Raw genomic sequence first — 20276 nt, forward strand, 5'->3', positions numbered from 1 at the left:
TATCACTTTTACTCAGCAAATAAAATGTATAAATACTTTCTTAAAAAGGCAATAATTTCTTCCAGAAATGAAGCTTGAAGCTGATTGCTTCTCCTGTGAAGCCTCACAGCTGCTACCTCTATAGGCAGCAAGAAAGTACTGAGATTGTCTACAGTCTTGACTGCTGATTTTTTCCTCCAAGGGGCTAGCCAGTCAGACTGAAGGCATGGTAAGAAGCCAGTACTTTGTAAAGGTTGCTGGTTATTGAATCCTGGGTAGGATACAACCCATATAGCCGAAGGCTGCTGTAGCAGTGAGAATTTGTTTTGAGACAGTACTTTACAACCAAATTAGAGTGTGTACAGTAAGTAAGGCCTAATCACAGACTCCCAACACAGATTCAAGGAAGAATACAGCACTCTCACTGCAAGACTTGCATCAGCTAATCATATTTACAAAACCACAAAGGATGGCCATCTGTATGTTAGCCATCACTTATTACATAAACTTCGGCAAACAGGCTTTGGCACAATGTAATTTTCTAGCTGCCCAACTCCTTTTCAAACTGCATCTTTGCTATATACTAAATGGCAATCAGGGGTCCCTCAGTAGTTTGCACTTGACTCAATGCTGTTCTATTTACTAGTGACAGCACTGGCTCAGTCTCCCCTGAATCACTTGTTCTTTATGCTGCTGATATCCTTGTGCATCGCTCAGCCTCCACTCTCGAAGAAGTCAAAGTAATCTCCAAAAGGACTGCAATTTGTAACTATTTCATCTACAACAACTTTTAACTAAATACTGTATCAGTGAAAAAGCGAAGAAAATTACAGTATCAACATATCTAATTCAAACATTCACAAAATTTCCCAAAAGACCTATCACTACCTGGGACTTCATCTTGACTACTCATTAAACTTCTCTTAGCATAATGACTACAAAGTAGTTAATGTCCTTGTAAAACTAAAAGCTTGACTTTCATCTTTTAACCATCTCACCCTGACTCCAAGTCAACACTATCCAAAGGGCTTCTTATCCCAGGTTTAGAGTATGGCCTCTAACTGTCAAACTCAGCACACAACACAAACCATTTTACAGACCACCACAAATAAAATATGTTGCTTCATTAGTCTATCACAATACACAGACCATCACTGTACTAATATAAAGAAAGTCAAATGTCTCCCAATAATCACACAGGCACTTTTCTACAATCAGACTTTAAATATAAAAGATCCACTGTGGATACTACCCTTCTTAATAAACGTCTAGTAAAACCTTCCCCTATTTACCTAAAAGACAACTTTGATGGAAGTAATACATAACACAGGCAGCATTTAAAAATCAGTTGGCAAAATCAGCTTCTATAAACTTGTTTCCTGTAAATGGGAACAATCTACCTTCTATAAGTTGAGAAGTGAACTGAAATACATGATACTCACAGAAAAAAAAAAAAAAGCACCTAGTGGATATTAATCAGTGTCACTGTTTCAGACATGTTAGCTAAAATTTCCAACCCTTCCTGCAAGCATCTCATATATTCAAATACTCATCATAACAAACCTAAGAAATTCATGTCAAACAAACTTAAGACTGTAAATACTGGTGCAGTCAAATTATTACTCTTTTACATGTATTTTGCTCCCAATGCAATTACTCTGAATCTCCTCCCTATCCTCCATATCCTCAAATAACTAACAATTTATATTCACTCCAAACACCTTCACTATCTACCTAACTTTCCTTCCAAATTCAGCCTGTGTCCATACGGTGATTAAGAGTCTCTCTTCTCTTATTCTACTTGTCTCAGTTCTTACTTTTAGGGTTATATACAGAGATGAGGGCTTTGCTACAATCTATTTCAAACTATAAGTAGTTTCTTATACTTGTGTCAGTAATCCTTCTTTTAGCAGGGCAGTTTCATTAATTTCTTATAATAGGAGTGTGAAGCACTGGAACCTCAGTGTTGCTGAAGTGTATCACGTAAGTTGTGTTCACTCTACACTGCCCTTGTTGATATCCTAACTTAAAATCTGTAAACTGTGTATGCCCTATCTTACAAGAATTAATGCATACTATTCATTGTGTTCATTGTTAATTTGCTTTTGCCTAGGGTACACCTTGATCATCCCACCTACATGGTTAACAAATTAATAATAATAATAATAATAATAATAATAATGAAAATACCTGGCAGAAGAAAATACTGATATAAAATTAATGAAACATGTTTCAATCAGATCAATAGCACTACTCGATGTGTACTTTAACAGAATTAAAGTGCACTCTAAAAATAATTTAACAGCTATTACAGATATCTAATACAGAAATTAAGTCATAAAATAACACATCAGCTCTGATTAGGTGGTGCCAGTTATATAAGTCAAATATTACTGCTTTAAGAAATGGCTGTACTTACATAATGTTTCTCATCTCACTATAAGTTGCTTTTAAAGCCACTTTGTAAAATGTACATCCCTCTACAGCCACACCAAAACATAACTTAAAATTAAACAAGAGCTAGGCACTGAATGCAAAATGATCAATGTTTATTTGTGCAGGTGGAAACAATATCTGCCATAATAAAACCTGATCTGCCTAAATAAAATGTCATTTTACTTTGTGTTCTGGGGTTCTGTGGTAGCAAAAGGCACCGATCAAATGAAAACAGAGTCTGGTAAGCACAGAAGTGCCATTATGTTGTCAATTCAATAAGTGAAAGCAAAAATAGTTTGCTTTAGATGCATTATCTTCTTTGAGTACACAAAGACACTGCTTAAACAGTTAATCATATTGGGTGTCCCAGAAAGACAATTTGCCAATCTGCTAAATCTATGTAGTTACTGTAAGGGGTAGGTTCCCCTGAAAATTTGCATTTTAATTTAGTATAGCCACAATTTAAGAGTGCATATATGTGCTGTGCTCAATTACAATTTAATAAAGTTCAGTTCACACTGAATTAATGATAGTCTTCTTCTTTCGGCTTTTCCCGGTTAGGGGTCGCCACAGCGGATCATCTGTCAGGTCATAATTGGCAGTGGAGTTTTACGGTGTCGAGTTGCTAGCCCAGTGCCCAACCTTCCTCAGAAGGCGCACACACACACACCTAGGGCCAATTTAGAGTGACCAATCCATCTACTGCATGTCTTTGGGATGTGGGAGGAAACCGGAGCACCCGGAGGAAACCCACGCAACCACAGGGAGGACATGCAGACTCCGCACAGAATGCTACTTGTAAAATGAGTAAATATTTCTCTGGCAGCTGGTCAACAATAGAGAAAAAAAAAACAATACTGCTCCTGCTTTGGAGTCTAGTAGTGGATAATATGAATTTGCCCAGTGGCAGTAAGGGCAATCTAGGATCTAAGGGTTTGACTGCTTAATAAGTTGTTCAAAAAAATGTGCTGTGGTAAATACTAAGGCAGGCCTTGTCAAATTTACCACTGTAATGTGTATGCATAATATGCCTAGTTCATTGAGTCACACATTACCTCCTGGCAATCCAGAATTACCTTCTGGTTAAGACACATACCTTGAGCTTTCACTGTGCTACTTATGATTAGAAACAAAAATTCTAATTTGCCACAGGCTGCAAATGTTCTTAATTAGTCTACTGCTCAGGGTGACATGCAAAATGTGTGTAAATAGCTCATGCTAGTTTTAATAACTTTTCAATTAAATCTTGGTAGAGTAGACTGGTATGCATCCATAAACATCTCAAAGACAAAGTGCAACCACATAAGTGATACAAGAAGTTTTTTCATGACACCCATATCAACAGACTTCTTGTATCAAGGGTGGGGTGTTGCAAGTTGAAACTCCATGTGATTTACTACAAGAAGGTTACCAAAGTATAACCTTTTAATCTAAATAAATTATTCAGTGATTTACAAAGCATAATTAGAATATAGCCTGTTGAAAACAAGGAGGTTAACTAAAAATTAACACCGGTGTTGTAGTTAATAACTGGATTAGATATTCAAATGTACACGAGATGAATACCAAAAGTGTCTTTTATTACATTCCAAAACATGAGACAAGAGGGATTTTCCATGCAGTTACGAATCCTGCATGGTTTACAGTGATGTCATACAGCTTTTGTCTAAGAGTTAGTCAGAAGCTAAGTGTGTTCATGCTTCTCTCCATTTCTTTCAAGAGAACACAGATGATAGGCAACCTTGATATTCAACTGCAAATTATTCCCTTGGGAGAGGGAATACCTTGAGTCATGATGTGTGGTCACCTTCCTAGTAGCACAAAACCTCCACACTGAATACAAATCACTGAATGCCATAGAGGGTTCACAATTTTGGCTGGCCAAATACCACATGTGAAATGGGTTGCCTAAAACAACATGTATGCTGAAAATATACCCAACCACTAGGCTAGCCACTTACCATACCACATATTACTCATTACTTTCTGAGAGTCATGTACACATCAAAGAAGCAACACCCTTGTGCATTTCTTGGAAATACTGGCGACTATGGTAGAACCATTACGTTCCAGCAAGTCACAGCCTGGCCCAGACCAGAAGTACAGTAAGTTATCTCCTGATGCATATACACTGACATCTAGGACCACTAATGCCCCATAGAGCTGTGCAAAACTGGTATTTTATTTACAGCAGCACCCACTCTGCTACACATACCATAATATCTTTAACGGGTATAAATTACCAGATGTCCCCTTCCACACTGTGCATATACTGCTGTGCATAGTGTGGTACAATTGCTGTATGCCACAATGTGATGTAAATGTATTGTCCTTTACGTGACAGTTTTAGTTGTTACTTACTGACATGTTACAGCGTGCGAGGTTCATGGCCACCTGTTGGTTTCAGTCCAACTTGATAGGCAGAAGCACATCAAGAAGTGAAATACCTAGCTCTAAATACTCTTATCCTGGTGTTTGAAATTTCTAGAAATTCTGATGAATCAGGCTGTACACTGGGATCTTCAGCCATGAATGCTATGTATGACAAATTAAGAATGAACAATGGAGCTTTTATCTCACCAGGAAAAAATGAAATACAAATGGGGATTCTCCCAGGCAGAAGGGGATGAGAGAGTTCAAACTCTGCATACTTTGTTCAAATGTTATATGGATCGTCTATTTAATATGCAGCTGACAGCTATGTATATTTATACAGTGCATAACCAAGTATTAATCAGACTTGATTACACAATTAGATTGCTCAGTAATGTTTATCGCTTCTTCCGAAAAAAAATTCTGGGATCTATTCCAACCAAGTAATACGAAAATATATCCACTATGGGCAGCTGTAACTATTTATTCTCAGACAGACAATTTTCAGATGTAATGTTTTACAAATTAGTTTTCAGAAATAAAACTCTTGCTACTCATGTTACAGTGTATGCTTGTGACATTACCATCTGACAAATCTCAAACAGTAAAAATGCCAGCCTGCTACACTAATCCATAAGGAACCCAAGGCAAGACAGAACTCACCTTAACCAAGGCAGCTAAAAGATGTTCGTGCTCAATGAAGAACTCTTCAATGGCCGAGAGAGAATCTAAATGATCTGATGCCTTCTTCACATAGTTCTTGAACACTGGTGTCCACTTCTTTATTAGCTGCAGAGAAAATAACAACATGCTTGTGTGATAAATGGAACTAAACTGCTTTCTTATATGAAAGATGACATGCCATTATTTAGAAATGCTTAGTACAGCATTAACTCTACTTCCTAAAGGAATACTAAACAATATTAATTCCTTTCAGCTACACAGATTCTCTCTGCAACAAGAAATACTCTGTGAGCTAACAATGACCCAGCCTGTTTGTCTTGAAAGTGATGTTTTGCAGCAAAAGTGTTAACAGTTAACTTCATACCCAACACAAATCAAGTAATTCATCTGTACTTGGTACAAAAGAGGTGAACTCCAATACTCATTCCATTTCCCTCCATGGAGAAGAAAAATTATTGTGGACTATTTTTAAATTAAAATACGTTTCAGCTGAACTGTAATCTACTGTACACAAAATAAAAAGTAAATAACTAAATATGAAGTAGGCCATCATAGAAAGAACTTACAATGAAACCAGCACTTTATCAGGGGCAAAGGAATGAGGGGTTGTGCTGTGTATTACAACAGAAATATCACAGATTAAAGTTATGGTAGGTGACTCACTTAACTGTACTACTATATTTATAGCAGTATGGTAAAATAACTAATAAGTAGACAGAGAGAAGGAAAGGCGATATATGGAAGGAACATATCAGCTAAGAAGATCCTAAAGAAATGCCCTGCTGAATTATACATAGCACTAGTACACTTCTAATTATAATTTTGCTATACAATGTACTGAGGTTAAGGAAGTGGTTCTTGCATACGTCCTGATTCAATACATTTTTGAAAAAGTATGTGGTAGCCACTGCCGTAATGGAATGACTCACTCTCTCACTGTCCCTACTGGAAGTGCGGCACTCACAATTGAGAGTTCTGCAACTATAAAAAACAAGGTTCAACTGGTAAAGAAATTCACTGAGCTTTGAAACTCACTGTAATGCCATTAAATAATTTCTTCAGGTGTGAATCCCCTCCTGCATTCCTTCTTGTGGTGGATTGTGCACTCACAGCTCTGCAACAGATGGGTCTAATTTGTTTGTTGAATCTCATTTCACTGAATTTTATTTCAACCCAACCACATCGCTGAAAATACAAATTACTGAAAACTCATTTCACTGAACTGCAGGTAGTTTATATAACACTGTGTAGAGTACTGTAAGGCAGGTAAAAGGTATATGCCCTTTTCCTCACTGCAGTGGGGATCCTGGAGTTAGCATATATAGTTGGGGGGGGGGGCTACGCCCCCCATCTAGCTTGTTTCATATTGTATTTTACCAAAAACTTCAAAACGATACATTTTAAACAATAGACCTGCATAGCTGCAACACCAATGACTGTCTCCAGAAGACAATATGTACTCAAACTAACTGGGGGGCTACACCCCCCACCCCAACTATATATACTAACTCCAGGATTGCACTACAGTGGGGTAAAAAGGCATACTTTTACTTACCTTACTGTACTCTACACAGTGCCATATATACTAAACTGTCGTTCAGTGAAATGCAGCTTAGTATATATGGCACTGTGTAGAGTGCCACATATATTAAACTGCAGTTCAGTGAAGTGAGTTTTCAGCGAAGAGGTCGTCGGGGTGAAATGAAATTCAGTGAAATGAGATTCAATGAAACAAAGTACACTTCAACAGATATACACTATGTCTGAGATAACTTTACTTGGAGGAAGGGGAATACTCTAAACTAATGCAAGCCATAGCACCATCAGACTATATTCCCCTTTTAGCACTCTCAGTTTCACTGTTCTGAGGATCGCAAATGGGGCCCATCCGGATTTCAAAAGAAACCTTAACCATTACATAACACATATTTGGGGTTTATCAGACTGCAACTATATGGACAGTGCTTGATTGGATAATCTGTTCCAGAAGCAAAGGAGATAAGCAGTTTCATTTCTCCCTACCAATAAGCAGTTTAGTTTCCTCTGGAGATCACTAACCTTAAGCCATTTGGTACTCCAGATGTAGTCTTCATCTGCTGCTGCAGTAATCAAGCAAGGGAAGCAAGACAGGCTAACTCAGTGACAAGTTGTATCATTTCATTCACTATAATTATTTCTGAAGCAGGGACACAGACTCTTAATTAGGTTTGTCAGGCATCCTAAGCAGTGAGATTTGTAATAACCTCAAAATACCACTGAGAAATTTTCATATTCAGTCTGGCATGAGAGAATGGCTCGAACAGAAGCTGCCATAAATCCTAGGATGCGTTAAAAAAAAAAATCTACATCAGGAATAGGATCCCTGCCATTGAAGTAGTATGGACTGCTGCAATTTGAATACTGGAGGTGTCCAAAACCAGAAACAGGAGTCTGATGCTCAGAGTCAGCTCAGCTAATACCACAGTGTTGAAAAATACACTTCTGCCCAAGACAGACAGTATGAATCAGTCTTTCATTCAGAAATGGGAAACAACAGACATGTGAATACTTTTATTAGCTGAACTTTCAGAGGGAATTCTGAAGTAGTTAATGGCTTCTTCTTCTGACAGCCATCTTTTAGTATTATATGCCAGCATTCTCTAGCTTCTGTGCTTGGGGTATGCACGCCCTCTTTCCATTGCAGCATGCTGTGATATCACATGCAAAATTCAGAAGGGGGGGCCTAGCTCTATGTCCCCCTTACATGCCATTAGAATGAGCTAGTGCATCTGAAAGAGAAGAAAAAAGCCAAGGACATAAAATTATATACTTGCCAGATTTATTGGGACATCCATCTGCAAGGTAGGTCAACTGAAATGGTGTGTACCCACACATGTTATATCCCACTATAAAGTGGACAACAGCTGGAAAATTCTACATTACCAAGTCTCTCAAAAAAGCACTAGCTATATAGCTTGATGAAAAAAAAATATGTCAAGTTCTAAAACCCTGGGAGGCAAATGAGCTGTTCCCACAATCACTGTTAACCTAACAGTATTGACTGGTGAAGACATGAAATGACTGGAGTTGAAACTCTGTGTAAAAAACTGTTAAGGTGATGCTTCGTTCTACTTTCCTGCTGCTAGACATACACTGCGCTTTTAACACCACAGTCTAGCTGCCTGATCTAGATAGGAGGGGGTCAGGCCTCAGCTCCACAACCTTCAGATCCAAGAAAGTACAGTTCTATAATTAAACTTACCATAACAGTGCATGTTGGAATAGATCACTGTTGTCCCCCCTTTCTACTCTGCTTCAAGTCACTTTTTGAGTTTTTGAAAGGGTTTTACATATCTGTCCATCTAGAAGGCAGGTGGATCCTTCTTGGGATCTTAATTTTGTGCAAGAGAAGCTTTCACTTTTTCTTCTTGAACCTGCTCTTGAGGCTGACTTAAAGTTCTTATCTTAGAAAACAGTGCTACTTCCTGCTTTGACTGTTGCAAGAACAGTATAACCTCTTGTGGCAACAAGTGTAAGTGTAGAACTACCATACAGATGGTTCTGGGTATGAATACAGCATGTGCCATATATTATTAGGGTTGGGAGGGTGGCCTAATGGTTAAGGTGTTTGCCTTACAAACACAAAGTGCAGGGTTTGAGTCTCACAAGGGATAATTGGCTAGGCTTAAAATGGCTCGCAAGGGCAGTTAGCTTAGTACTAATTTATGAACCTATGAACCTATGTTAAGAGCCCTTATGCTGATGAAACCCTGGCTCATCTTTCACAAAAGATAGTATACCTTTCGGAATAAATCCTTCTTTGATGCCTTAAGTGGTTTCACAGTTTAGTTTCAGCCAGGCTAGGAAGAAAATATTCTACACACTCTAGATGTCCACAGGCAACTCAGACACTACACTGGCAGGACAAAAAGTGTCAAGAATTCTAACCAACTGCCCTTTTTTCTTATCAGTGTCAAAACAGACTATTTCTAAATGGCTGACTCAGGCTATTGCTTTTTGTTACTTTCACCATAACAAGACACTTCCGGGGAAGGTCAGGGCCCAGATTACAAAGGCACTGGCTATGTCAGTGAATTACAGAAGTAGCAACTTGGTCCACTGTGGTACTTTATGACTTTGTATCTCTCTGTAGGTAAGATACTGTAATCACTGTGTGTATCAATTTCAATGATTAATGCTACTTTTGTCTTCTTTTCATGGACTACTATATCTGTTTTTTCACTTCTATTTTTTGATCTGTTGGTAATGGGTGATCTCTTATGAAATAAACTTTATCATTCTCTAAAATGTTTTGTGGCTCATGTTTCCAGTGCTTCTCAGCTCCTTCAATACTGTAATGTTTGTTGCAGGAGTTTTCTGTACTTGCAACTATATTTATGTCTTTTCCACATTTCTTGCCTTCTCATCTGATCCTTCCCCTTATATTATTTCATGTATATATAATCTTGGTATACACTGATTTTTATATATCATTTGGTAAGTATGAGGCATTTGCCTTGTTTTCCTGTCCTTTCTCTTGCAAGGTCTCTGTCATCATGGCTAATACCCTGAAAAACACCATTGGTGGAGAGGAGACACCAAACTGCATGACACTGTACTGAAAGCCCTACCCACCAAGAGTAAACTGAAATAACCTCCTGTGTGGATCAGACAATGATGTACAAAAAGGCATCCACAATGTCAAGTAACACCACTCATGAGCTGTGTCTGAAGGCAAGGAACTTTCATAATGTTTCACTATCCAGAACTTCATGCAGCAGATAAATTCCCTAAAGTCACTGGGGTTCAAGATAGAGTAGAAATCTCCTCTCCCACTCAGAATTAGAAAAAGGTGAGAGGAGCTCCTTTACCTTTGTCTGAAGGCAGATTAAATATTATGGTCCCTCAATGAGGTACAGTTTGGGGCTCTTTTAAGAGCTTTGCTGAGAAAAATCTGGTCCTTGAGTGAACTCTTACTGCAGGAGGACTTAACAGTGTTACAACCTGACTATCCATCTAGAACCTAATATCTTTTGTCTTTGCCTTCCAAGCTGAGGCAAACTCAGGGAACTGGCCTCCCCATAGGCAGTACCAGACAGTAATCAGGACTGTGACTGATACACTAACAAAGATGCCTTTTGTGGGAATCTGACCGGCACAGTCAGGAAAGGGAATATGCCTGAAGCTTTGAAGCCCTCCACATCTCATGTAAGGATTTTCACTTCACAGACAATTGGGGCGGCCTAGAAGAAGAGTCTGGGTGTCTGGCTTCATAAAGCCTTTCCATAGTAGTCAAACCCTAATCTTAGGAAAGTCAAGCAAATAGCTTTACATTGGAAAAGGGACGACAGAATAGGATGCCCGAGCGCATCTTCAAAAGACAGCTTGAAATAATTTATCTGTCAGAAGCACATTCTTGTGCCTACAGCACTAGCCATTGTAGCAACAGACATAAAACTGCAGTGGACTAAAGAAACCCTACTGTAGAGACTATGTCTCATCCTTACCAGATCCTCTTGGATATCAGACTCAGGGAGAACTGCCACCTTCCTCCAATGTCTGATCCCTGAGGGAGGAGAAGAACCTTGAGAGGTGTGATAAATATTACTGGGAATTAAGGTACAGTACAGCAGAAAGCACCCTCTTGTTAAATATGTCCAAAAGCTTTAGACTCCTTATCAGATGGAAAGGCACAAGATTGCTTAGGTCTCTGCAACATATACTGGACCAAAGAGATCATAAAGGAGACTGTTCTAATATGCCTAGTCATGATTTCATCCTATTAAGCTTAAGGCTATTTCACAGAAAGAGAGAGAACAGAATTTATATGCTTACAGAATGCATCAATAGTAAGCATTCCTCCAGGACAGGATCTAAGAGTGGAAACCCAGGTTTTCAACTATCTTGCTCATATGCCAATTGAGACATTTCTAAGGGAAGGTAGAGAAGTCAAGAACCAGTTGCAACTAGGCTGGGAGTCTGTCCCAAGAAGTGGTCAACGTGGGGAGCTACAGGGTGGGTGGGACTACAGTCTATCTAAGTCCAAAAAATCATATAAGTGAATCACGCAATGAGGCGGTATAAATAACTTTTAGTTATGTACTTACCATAACTTTAGATGTTTGGGATCCATCTCGCCTACATTCTGTACTGATGGGCTCGGAGCCAATCCCTCGGCTCCGACTCGGCACGCTTATGCTATAGAGCGAGGCCTCTTATTGGCTGAGCTATTTTTTTATCCCAGAATGCACCACCACTAATCCCCTAGATCTTGTTTGTCCGCATTCATGCACACATGCACAACTTGTTTATATAACATTGTTAGATGTTTCAAGATGAAACAACAGGATTCGGACCTTCTGATATCCTCTGATCTCCAAGGAAGGGGGAAGGAGGGTGGGTTATTAGGAATGTAGGCGAGATGGATCCCAAACATCTAAAGTTATGGTAAGTACATAACTAAAAGATGTTATGTGATCCTATCTCACCTACATTCTGTACTGATGGGACAGCGTCCCTAGCACCTAAATCCTGGGTGGCTCATTGGAAAACACTCCTGAGCACTGTGGAACCAAATGAAGCTCGTCCTCTAGATGCCACATCCAATTTGTAGTGGGAAATTAAAGTGTGCGGGAAGACCATGTAGCCGCAGCACAAATGTCACTAATGGCAAGCTTAGAATGAAATGCTATCAAGTAGCCATAGCCCTTGTAGAATGAGCTTTGACAGAGGTGGTAAGCTCTTTGTTAGAATAGGAATAAGCTTGAGTAATACAGTCCCTGATCCATTTGGCAATAGTGACCTTTGTAACAGCTTTGCCCAATTTATTGTCTGCAAAGGATACAAACAACTGATCTGTTTTCCTTGTTTGTTTGGTCCTGTCTAAATAAAAACGCAACTGCCTGTGGACATCTAATGTGTGGAATATGAATTCCGCTTTGTTAGAATATTTTGGAAAAAAAACTGGAAGTTCTAACGATTGTTGTAGGCAGAAACTGGAACAAACTTTAGGGGCAAAGGTAGGATTTGGCCTGAGAGATACTCTGTCTTTGTGAAAACCCAGTACGGGAGTTTTACAGACAAAGCTTGAAGCTCTGAAACTCTTCTGGCAGAAGTAATTGCCACCAGAAAAGCAGTCTTCCACGAAAGAAATTTTAGATCACATGTAGCTGCCGGTTCGAAGGGGGAGGAAGTTAAGGCGTAACACCATCGAGATCCCATGGAGGAGCAAGATGAGAAATCGGAGGTCTTAAAAGCGCAGCACCTTTCAAGAAGGTCTTGCACAATCTGTTGCTCATTAAAGGTGGGTTTATAGATTCGTGAAAATTGGAAATAGCTGCCAATTGGACCTTGATGGTAGAGACTGAAGAACCTTGGTTGAAAAGAGAAGTCAAAAATTTTAGTACTTCTGCCACGGGAATAGTGATGGGATCCAGGCCCTGGAGTTGAGCCCAAATAGCAAATCTTTTCCATTTGCTAGAATACAGTTTCTTTGTAGCGGACTTATGGGCCGAAGATAATATGTGTACAACTTCTGGATCCAATCTATGACTCCTGACTATAGTCGGAAGAGGAGGAGCCAAGCCGTCAATCTTAAGGTGTGCAGGGACTGGTGGAATAGTCCCGACTGATGAACCAAAATGTCTGGGATCTGATCCAGGAACCATGGACCTTCCAGAGCATATTTCCGAAGATAGGGAACCATACTTGACGGGGCCAGTAAGGAGCAACTAAGATCATTTTGCTCCCCAAGAGAGATGCCTTTTGGATCACCCTGGGAAGGAGAGGAACTGGGGGGAAGGCATAAAGCAAGCCGGTGGGCCAAGGACGGGCTAGTGCGTCCATGGGGCTCTTCCCCGGAGCCGGGTTAGGAGAAGAATTTTTGCACTTCATTTAGTGGAGTGAAGAGGTTGCAACACGGAACTCCCCATCTGCTGAAAATCTGACTCGCAACTGTCATGTTCAGAGACCATTCGTGAGGAGAGAGGATGGTTCTGCTCAGTCGGCTATCACATTGGACTTGCCCGGATATGAGTAGCCACTAGAAAGCTGAGTCGAGACTGCCCATTCCCAGACTCTCATGGCCTCTCTGCAAAGAGGATAGGATCCGGTCCCTCCCTGTTTGTTCAGGTACCAGACAACTGACATGTTGTCTGAGTGAACGGCAATTACACCCTGAGGGAGGTAATCGTGAAGGGCTTGGAGGGACAGAAGCACTGCCCTCATTTCTAGGATGTTGATATGAAGTAGGGTCTCTTCTGGGTGCCATTTGCCTTGGACTGACCTGCCCAGGGAATGCCCCCCCCCACCCCATCTGGGAGGCGTCCGTGGTCAAAGTGGCCGCAGGAGGAGGTAGAACAAAGGGTCGTCCCTGATCCAAATTGGAGGGCACTAGCCACCAGCGAAGGTCCCGTTTGCATGTTTCTGTGATCCATATGAGGTGACTGAGAGGGAGTTCCTGAAAGGACCACTGAGCTGAAAGGAGCCACTGGAGAATTCTCATGTGCAACCTTGCCAAGAGGATTAGAAGAACCGTGGCGGACATGGATCCCAATAGCTGCAGGACCATTCTGGCTGGGGCTTTGGACCTGGGAAGTAAGGCTCGAACTTGAGTCTGTATGGTTTGTATTCTGTCTGTAGGTAGATAGACCCGAATTTGGTTTGAGTCTATCTCTACCCCTATGAATCTTATTCGTTGAGATGGCAGCAACACAGACTTTGGCCAATTGAAGGTAATTCCAAGGGAATTGCCCAGTGATATAGTGACTTGTAGGCTCCGCAGTAGTAGATGCTTGGAGGTGGCAGTTAGGAGCCAGTCGTCGAGATACGGAAACACCTGGAATCCTAGACTTCTCAGGTGAGCAGTCACGACTGACAAGCACTTGGTGAACACCCTGGGGGCTGTGGTGAGACCAAAGGGCAGCCTGAACTGAAAATGACTGCCTCCTAGGCTGAAGCGCAGATGTCTCCTGGATGCTTGATGTGCCATGATATGGTAATAAGCGTCCTTGAGATCTATGGAGCACATCCAAACACCTTTCTCCAGCAATGGGAGAATGGTTTGTAGGGTGACCATTCGGAACTTGGACTTTCTGACTGAACGGTTTAGGAAGCTGAGGTCCAAAATGGGCCTCAAGTCCCGGTCTTTTGGCACCAAAAGAATCCTGAGTAAGTCCCTAATCCGATCTGGTCTGCGGGGACCGGTTGGATGACTCCTTTTGCAGCAGCTTTGAAACTTCTGAGGCTGCAGTATCCCGCTGACTGGGTGGCGGGTCCGGGATTTTTGGACTGAGGTGGGGAGTGAGAGAAAGGGATGGTGTAACCTCCGGTGATAATTCAAGCACCCATCGGTCCTGAGTGATACCTTCCCAGGCTTTCAGGTGCTTGAACGACCCCGACTGGCTCGAGCTGCACAGTCGGGCAATCCCTCAGGGACTGTGAAAAGCTGAAGAGCCACGAAAGGACTCGCGGTCTCCAGTGTTGCGAGGGCCTCTGCCGCCTCTGGGACGGCGTCTTCCTGAAGAATTTCCCCCCCCTGCCTCTGGAAGGGGATCATCCTGCTGAGAGGGGTAAGGCTTCTGAGATCTATGGAACCACATTTTCCCTCCTCTTTTAGCCTTGGGATAAGGCCGAAAGGGAGTGGAAAATCGTGCCCCTATGGCAGTCAGAGTCTTACCCTCCTGTTCGCAGCGGGTCAGTGTGTCCTTTACCTTGGGTCCAAACAGGAGGACCCATCAAAGGCGGCCGCAAAGGAAGACTTAAAGGCCTCCGAATGACACAGGCGGAGCCAGGCTTGTCTCCGTGAGGAATGCCTGTACCGCCGCTTACTCGCCTTCGGCCGCATAAGAAATGAGCCTCATGGACGAAGTTGAAATGGACGACAATGTAGCCAGCTGAGAGCCAACCGCCTGGGCCAGCTCCTCAGGCAGGTTACCCAAGAGGGTATCGGAAAGCTCTATAATCAGATCCCACTGAAATCTCGTCAAGTGCGTAAGGTAGTACAAGGACGATAATGTAAAGGGCGCTGAACTTAGGGTGCGCTTTCCGCATCGATCCATGCTCCTAGACTCCTTATTAGGAGGATGGACGGACGTCAAGCCTCTGCTACATCTTGCTGGGTAGCAGATGCCACCACCAAAGCATCTACAGCCACACCTTTGGTTAGAAACTCTTTTCAGGGGTGCCGAGGAACTTATTCGGACGAGCAGGCACCGGTTCCACAGAGTCTGGTGTTCCACGCCTTCGACAGATCAAATCCAAGAGCTCGCCAAGGGCGGAGACACCCAGGAGGCGGAGGGCTGAGCCCAAGGCCTTAAGGAACACCGACTCATCAGCAGAAGGGGTTTGGACTGCCAGCCTCGTTGTTTAAGGGCTTCCAGGATGTCTGCAAAGGAGACATCATCCGAGGACGACTTAGGGGACCCCTCTGCATCATCGAGATCAGTGTCTGATGTAAGAGACTCATCAGGGGAGTCAACGTGCTTCCTCTTGCACGATCTTTTCCTGGGGGTTCTTCCAAGAAGCTTCAGAAGGACCTCCAGGAGGGGGGAACCCCAGTGGGGTAACCTCAGGCCCGGGCTCCGCTGTCTAAGGACAGGGGACTGCCAAAGATCCAGTCTCGGTATGCAGGGAAGGAGCTGGGGAGACCGTGGAGGTAGCCAAAGATGATTTGGCTAACGCACTCCTCATAGCCCTGAAGGCGGGACCACCAGAATCCTGGGAGGTCCCACCTCCGTGGCCACGACAGTAGACGCACTCCCGCCGCCGACGCACCAAGAGGGAGACTTGGGACCGAAAACATCAATCCCGAAGCATCCCCCAGGGGGCCGACGGAAGAAGTCCGCATACCGAACTCCGACCCAAGAGCCGGAGTTGGAGTAAGGGTAGGGCCTGACCCTAAAACCTCCACCGGTTCCACCAGCACCGGCTCCAACAGTGCCGAGGCTGTTGGAGGAGGAACCATAGTAGGGAGGTGGACCATCGGCTCCGAAGCCGAATGGGCTAGAGCCGAAACTAGCTTTTGGAACACTGGAGACTGGAAGAGTCTTAGGAGCACCCTGTCGATGTCCGAATCAGACATCTTGGATGATCTGGACGATACCGATCGGGTCCGAACAGATTTCTCCTCCATCGGCTCCAAAGGACTAGGGGACCGGCTCCGAATGGATTCTATAATTATCGGCTCCGAGGGAGATCTCAAGGTAATTTCCCTCGGTGCCAACGAGGACTTCGCCCGGGAAGAGTCTGAGCCGGCAACCCTCATCGGCTCCAATATCAGTGGAGCCGATGAAGGTGACCCGCCTCTCGATGCCCCAGTCCTCGGCTCCGAAACCAGAGGGGTCGAGACTGGAGGCACCAAGGCAGACCGTTCCGCCCTCGGCTCCGAAGTCCGTGGAGCCGATGGAGAAGTCTGCCTAGGTTTTTTGGCAGTCGGTTCCGACTGACTGGTCGGAGCCGACGCTTTCTTCTTTTGAAGGAGAAGGAGAGGAAGATAAAGCCTCCTCGAAGGATGGCTTAATTAACCCCTTAAGGATTAATTTGTTTTTCCTCTCCTGGAGGACCTTTGATGAGAAGGCGTGACACATGCTACATGATTCTTGTAGGTGCTTGGCGCCTAAGCAATAGACGCACGAGGAGTGGTCGTCCGTTATGGACATCTTATAACCACACCTCGTGCACTTTTTAAACCCGGAGGGTCTATGCTCTTTGGACATAACTAATTTAGAAAACAGTACACCTGTCTAAAGAGAAATACAACAAAACTTAATAGTTTAAGAACAACAACAAAAAGAATAAAGTTTTGTTTTTTTTTTTTTTTTTTTTATACACAATACAGTTGAACAAACCACACAGAAAGAGAGAGTCAAGACCCTCTAACTTAAACGGGTACTTGACCCACGAAAGAAACACTAATAGCAAAAAGCAACAGGGGAAGGCCCCTCTAACTAAAACGGGAAACCTTCCCTGACGAAAAACACGAATTTCTCAACAGAACTGTTCAATACACACTCGTATGACAACAATAGCTGTTAAAACAGCTTTTGGGTTCAAAGCAAGCAAATTTCTGACAGGAAAAAGCCTAAATAAATAGTACTTAGCCCAGCCAAGTTGAGACCACGTCTAAGCTTGTAAGCAGCAAACGAGATCTGGGGGATTAGTGGTGGTGCATCCTGGGATAAAAAATAGCTCAGCCAATAAGAGGCCTCGCTCTATAGCATAAGCGTGCCGAGTCGGAGCCGAGGGATCGGCTCCGAGCCCATCAGTACAGAATGTAGACGAGATAGGATCACATAACATCTTTTATTAAAATTACTACATAAATGCTTGTGTTTCATGTCCCTTAGACCCTTGGCCTCAACGATAAGGTAGCGCTTAAACCTCTCTTAAAGACAGACCTTTGTACAAGTAAGATTATATGATTTGACACTATATATATATATATATATATATATATATATATATATATACATATATATATACATATATATATGTATGTATGTATATATATATATATATATATATATATATATATATATATATATATATATATATACATATATACATACATATATATATATATATATATATATATACATATACATATACATATACACACACACACACCAGAAAACTTTATTTTTTCCATTGGCATTTTAAGTAATAACACAATGTATTTGGCGGGATCTTTTCTGATTGGTTGTTGGTCTAATGCTGTCTATTACTTAAAGCATATGTATGAGTTAAAACCTTTGAACATCTGATGAAACAGTGTCTCAACTGTGAAAGTGCTTATGTGGTAATTTTAATAATTTTTTTTATACTGCCTCATTGCTTGATTCACTTTTATGTTTTTTGGACATACTCCTTGGCTTTAAGTGAATCATTTATCCTTAGTGCCACAATTATTGCTGGTTGCTATTTCTTACAAGACTGACAGAGACGGAATGAGCATTCCTTTACCTTACAGCTGCAGTGGGACACCCTGCTCTACCTTGATATGTAAATGATGCAATATGTTACAATTGCCTCATGTACACAGACAACCCTCTCCTCCTCCCACAAAACACAAATACATGCGAGAGATGCAACTATACGGCCAAACTGGAGGCTGAGCTCTCTCAACATAGGACTGGCAGGACCAGTCAGGAGGAGAAGGTTACCACACACACTATAGACCCAGTCTCACATAGTACCATCACAACCTCAAATCATACACATAAACACACAAAGACATACTCGGCGGCTCTGATCAAAAATCTACCAAAACAGCAGAGGCCACCAAAGCAGACACCCAAACAACCACCACCACCTCAGAACACAACACCTGCAACACATAGACCTCACAGTCAGAGTGTCAAACAGTCACAGCCCTTAAGGCCAAACACAATGCCAGACACACTAGTCATTGGTGACTCCATAGTCAGACACACTGACGTCCCGCTCACCAGACTGAGTAAGGAGAAGGTCACAGTAAGCTGCCTGTCGGGCGCTAGAATCCGCCACATAACGCAAGCACTCAGGTCTCTCAACAGCAGGTACAAATATGACTCAGTCATTGTCCACGCTGGTGTAAACGACCTGAGACGTACCTCCTTGGACTACATGAAAAGAGACATTGAGGAGCTCTCTGATTATGTAGCCCAGGCAGGTATGACCCTGACCTTGAGCAGTATCCTACCTTCACCAAGAATGATGCCACAATACAGAGATAAGATGATCAGCTTTAACAATTGGCTTAAACTCTGGTGTCATTCAAAGGGGATCCAATGTCTGTCTGCCTGGGATGACATGCTGGACAAGCCACGCTGCTTGCAAGGGACGGCTTGCACCTGTCACCCTGGGATTCCGGATATTGGCAAAGGCTCTTGCCACCCCATAGTGCCTTTTTAGGCAAGGCTCAAATTCTAAACCTACCACCCTAGAACACAAAAAGGAAAAAACTAAGGGTAATGCTGCTCAATGCCAGAAGTCTAAATCTCAAAATGCACGACTCGAGGCCCTTCTCAGTATGGAGAACATCGATGTCTGTGCAGTGACAGAAACCTGGTTCAAGGCTCCTGAGAGCACCCCAGCACTATCAGGTTTTACCTCTTATCATGCGTTCCGCCCCAAAATCCGGACAATACCAAGAAAGGACGGGGTATCCATATTCATCAAGGACACCCACACCTCAAGACTGGTGGCAACGCACGATGCATCGGAGACCATCCAGGTGCAATTAACCATAGGCAAGACTGCTCTGCAAATTGTAGCATGTTACAGGCCACCCTCACAAACTCAGGAACCTCACATGGCCTTCCTGAAAACACTAGAGGGGATAAATGTATCACCAAACACCATCATACTAGGTGACTTCAATTACCCTAATATAGACTGGGAACACTACTCAAGCCCAAACACCCTAGCCCAAAAGTTCCTGGAATTCATAAACTCAAATGCCATGGAACAACTAGTCACCATCCCCACAAGAGGAGAAAACATACTTGATCTCATAATCACGAACATGGGAGCACATTGTTCAACACCGGAAGTATACCCCTCACTGGTGAGATCAGATCACAAACTAATCTCGCTGGAGGTCCTCATCCCACCCCCACCTGAAATAAAAAAGACCACAGTAAAGAACTTCTCGAAAGCCGACTTCACACTTCTAAAGACTAGTGTGGTCTCCTTTAAGGCCCCCGAGCCGACGGAAAACAGTACTCAAGCCGCTGAATCACTTACAAATGCCTTCTACCAGCACCTGCAGGACTGCATGGATAAGGCAATCCCAAGCAAAACAAAGACTCTTTGTACCAAAGGCAAGAGCCCACTCTGGTGGACCC

The 20276-nt window shown here is 42.6% G+C and overlaps 1 protein-coding gene across 1 annotated transcript in view; it reads right to left on the reverse strand.

Moving 5' to 3' along the window:
- EIF2B5 (eukaryotic translation initiation factor 2B subunit epsilon) overlaps positions 1-20276 on the reverse strand; it is a gene marked incomplete in the record, with an annotated part of 757864 nt that overhangs the window by 132859 nt on the left and 604729 nt on the right. The window contains 1 exon segment of the mRNA XM_044070200.1: positions 5452-5577. Within this exon segment, the coding sequence (XP_043926135.1) occupies positions 5452-5577 (126 nt within the window).

This window comes from Protopterus annectens, chromosome 4.part1, assembly GCF_019279795.1.
Source record: "Protopterus annectens isolate FY-2018-M chromosome 4.part1, PAN1.0, whole genome shotgun sequence".
Classification (NCBI taxonomy): domain Eukaryota; kingdom Metazoa; phylum Chordata; order Ceratodontiformes; family Protopteridae; genus Protopterus; species Protopterus annectens.